The 3,644-nt window shown below is 47.2% G+C and overlaps 1 protein-coding gene across 1 annotated transcript; it reads left to right on the top strand.

Moving 5' to 3' along the window:
- Positions 1–884: 884 nt before the first annotated feature.
- On the top strand, positions 885–1,696 carry MELLADRAFT_85780 (uncharacterized protein; the record flags this gene model as incomplete). The annotated part of the gene is made up of 2 exons (XM_007409296.1): positions 885–1,603; positions 1,690–1,696. 2 exons carry the CDS (start codon positions 885–887, stop codon positions 1,694–1,696), a joined length of 726 nt encoding a protein of 241 aa, XP_007409358.1.
- Between the last annotated feature and the right edge of the window lie 1,948 nt (positions 1,697–3,644).

Raw genomic sequence — 3,644 nt, 5'->3', positions numbered from 1 at the left:
TACCAATCTGTACATTGGAAACAAATAGGAATTTCAAAGCTTGGTACAGTTAATCTACCATACCAAGGCCATCCACACTGACAATACTGGATGCTCTTAAAGGGTTTATGCTATTCTGTACATTGGAATGGGGATAGTCACAAATTCAACAAGATCTGTACAATAGAAAAGAACTTGTCCAATTCCAGAAAAGAAGCTTTGAAATAAAAGCATCAAAAGAAATCACAAAACATGATTTTGTTGTAGAAGAATGGACTTTAATAGAATTCTTGAAATGTGATGAGAAAATTTTGAAAGCATTCTGTAATTTCTAGAATGCTTGTAAATCACATATCAAACACATTTCATACAATGTGATTTCTGTACATTCTGTAAGGGTTATTACATCATGGCTTTACATAGGTCACACTACATAGTTTAGATGAATCATCTGGCTCCACGTCGGGTTCCCTTTCTCCTCACGAACCCTGACCGGAGCTAGGTACGAGATCCCTTTTCAGTTCTTTCTACTTACAGTCGTTTGCAAAAAGCTTGTCCAAATTTGCCCGCAAAACTCGAGCGATTTGGGATCATTTGGCAGTGAATTTGTGACAAGCTTTTTGAAAACGACTGTATCTTTCTCTCTTATTTTGATGTTGTTCTGATTGTTGTTTGCTCCTCACGAACCCTGACCGGAGCTAGCTAGTTTATGGTAATATAACCGAGTTCTAGAATAGCTTTCCGTGGTTGAATACCACCGTGAGAACTGAGTTGAAACCTTAGTGAAGGTTCTCCTACGAGAGTCTTACACTTTTTTATTCTACTACTCCTACCTTTTTCTCTTCTTGAATATCCTTGCGACTCTTGACACCTTGACATCCTCGCCAATCGACACTTAGGGCCCTATGCCCTTTAATTTGCCTTCGAACTTTTCTGCCAATCCCGAGAGCTTCTTACGCCGACAACGACCATCAGAACCTGCCGAATCCCCTCCTGCCCCTGCACCGCCTCGTTACAACTGGAAACCCCAAGCAGACCACGATTACACGCCTGACAAAACCATTCGGACCATACTGCCCTCGTCATCGCATTCATTAGCGGAACCAACAAACACTCCCGACGTTCAGATTGTCCGAGAATCTCTCACGACCCTTACACCAATAGTCCCGGGTAGCTTTATCTATACGCCGATGCCAGCGTCCCGCGGAGGATCCTCAGATGCCGATACCGTCAAAGGTAAGGATCCTGAGGAGCGCCGTTCTAAAGACGAAATCATCGAGGCCCTCCACGAGCGAATGAGACAGCTCGAGGAAGAAAATGCAGCGTTTCAATCTCAAGCTGCGGCAGCAACGGCAGACCGGCAACGTCTCGACGCACTCGAAGCAACCATCTCGCAGTTGGTGAAATCCCAATCTCCAGGAACCGGAAACAGTGGAGGTTCACAAAACCCGTTCGGCTTATTGGCATCTCATCAGGATAACCTTAACACCCCCACCCCGTTAGGCCCAAGGGCAAGTCAGTTTAACGACGCTGCGGAGGATCACAGACCAATCACGGGACCAGTTTCCGCATCTAGACCTCGACCTGCTCCACTGGAACGAGGCGACGAAGCACATCCCGCCATGTCTTCACCGAACGCTACCGCAAACTTACGCGAAAGCGTAAGGAGGGTCTCAATCCAATCGCCTCACCGCAGCCTAGTTGACGAAGCCGATGATGGACCAATTCAAAAGGTGTCAGCAAGCACCATCAAGATATCAGAGGTACCGAAATTCAACGGCCTGACGGAGAATCCTGCTGCGCTTTTCAATTGGCGACGCCTTATCGAGCAATACTTCACGCTCAAAAATGTGACGGACGACAACGAACGTCGCATCATTCTCGGTTCGGTCCTAGTTGAGCCACGAGCTGGAGCGTGGTTTGTAAACTCGGCTTCAGACCTCAAAGACTTGACATGGGATGAAATCATGAAAGAGCTCGCTGTGGAAACCTTACCGACGGGATGGTTACAAGACACGGAAAAGGCGATCAGACAACTGAAAATGGGGGTCAACGAGGATTTCAAAAGCTATGTAGGACGAGCCCGTGATTTGTACAACATGGTCCAGGTGCAATCGAATCTCTCACCCCGAAACTTGGCGGAATATATTGTTTGGGGTACCCCCGATGTCTTTCAACGCTGGATTAAAGATCGCAACCTTCTTCAAGTGGAGGATTTCAAAATGTTACCATTCATCTCAGCAGCGAGTAACGTCTGGGATGTGATCCAAGCTAGTAACTTAGTCCCGCACGTCAAATCACGACCATACGCCAGCATGACGAACCAACAGCCACCACAACGATCATCCCAACCGTTCAACAACTCAGGATCTGACACACGTACCCCAGACCAGCGAGCAGAAGCTGCTTGGCGCTATCACGAATTCATGCGACAGAAAGGTTTATGTGGATACTGCCGAACTCAGTGCGGCAACTCTCAATGCCGAGGTCCAGCAAGAGGACCATTTGTGAGTGTACCAGACTCATTCAACCCTGGTCCCCGACCAACGCGACGCCAAGAGACCAACATCAACCCTTGGATCCGACCAACGGCGAACGTCCCAAACAAACAACTGGGTCCGCCTGGCGTCTTGACAATTAAACCCGCGGGTCGACAAACCACATCATCAAACTTAATAGCAAGCATTCGAGAAAACGAGACTCAAGGATCCCCAGATCTCTTCGCTCAAGACATCGCACGCTATGAAGAAGCTGATCGAGTCTTAGTGGCACACTTAGCCGAGGAAAAGGAAGACCCAAGGTACGCGTACCTACCTTCCTCTCGGACTAAATCGATCATCTTGAAACTGAAAATCAACGGTGTTATGTGTCGTGCTCTGATTGATTGTGCAGCAGAAACGAACTTAATGTCGGATCGGCTGAGCAAACAAGCGCACATACCAAGACGCCCACTGGTGGCTCCCGTTGAAGCACGGTTAGCGATCGATAGTGGTGATAGTAAATCCTTTCTCTTCAAAGAGTTCTGCTTTGCGAACGTGGCAGCTCATGAACCCGCGCTACGTTTTGGATCAACTTTCTTCAAGCTCGCACCGCTCGGAGATAGGTTCGATGTGATTTTAGGTACTCCATTCTTGGAGAAGTTTCATCTTGACGTCTCGCTCCACGATCGCACTGTCAAACATGTACCTACCAGAACTGTATTGAGAGAAGAAGCTGAAATGAAAGATATCAAATGTCAACTGAGTCAAGCAATGATCGCGTGTGTGATGGAGAATTTATCAAAAGTGAAAGAGAGTCGAGAGTTGTCCGCTCGAGAGGAACAAGTGTTCAAGGAGTTTGCTGACCTGTTCCCAGAAGAATTACCAGCTGTGGAGACAGATGAGGAGGATGATTTCATTCCACCTGAAGGGCAGAATGAAACATCGAAAATACGTCATAAGATTGTTTTGACTGACCCGAATGTGGTGATTAACGAAAAACAATATGCTTACCCCGAGAAATACTTAGGAGCATGGAAGAAGTTGATCGATCAGCACGTGGCAGCGGGAAGAATTCGGCGATCAACCAGTCAATATGCCTCACCTTCGATGATCATCCCGAAGAAGGATCCTGCGGCCATGCCTCGTTGGGTATGTGATTACCGGAAATTGAACAAGTACACCGTA

The sequence above is a fragment of the Melampsora larici-populina genome (genome assembly GCF_000204055.1).
Source record: "Melampsora larici-populina 98AG31 unplaced genomic scaffold MELLAscaffold_15, whole genome shotgun sequence".
In the NCBI taxonomy this organism is placed as follows: Eukaryota; Fungi; Basidiomycota; class Pucciniomycetes; order Pucciniales; family Melampsoraceae; genus Melampsora; species Melampsora laricis-populina.
Note: the sequence above shows the minus strand (reverse complement) of the source record. Positions and strands in the feature narration are given on the sequence as shown.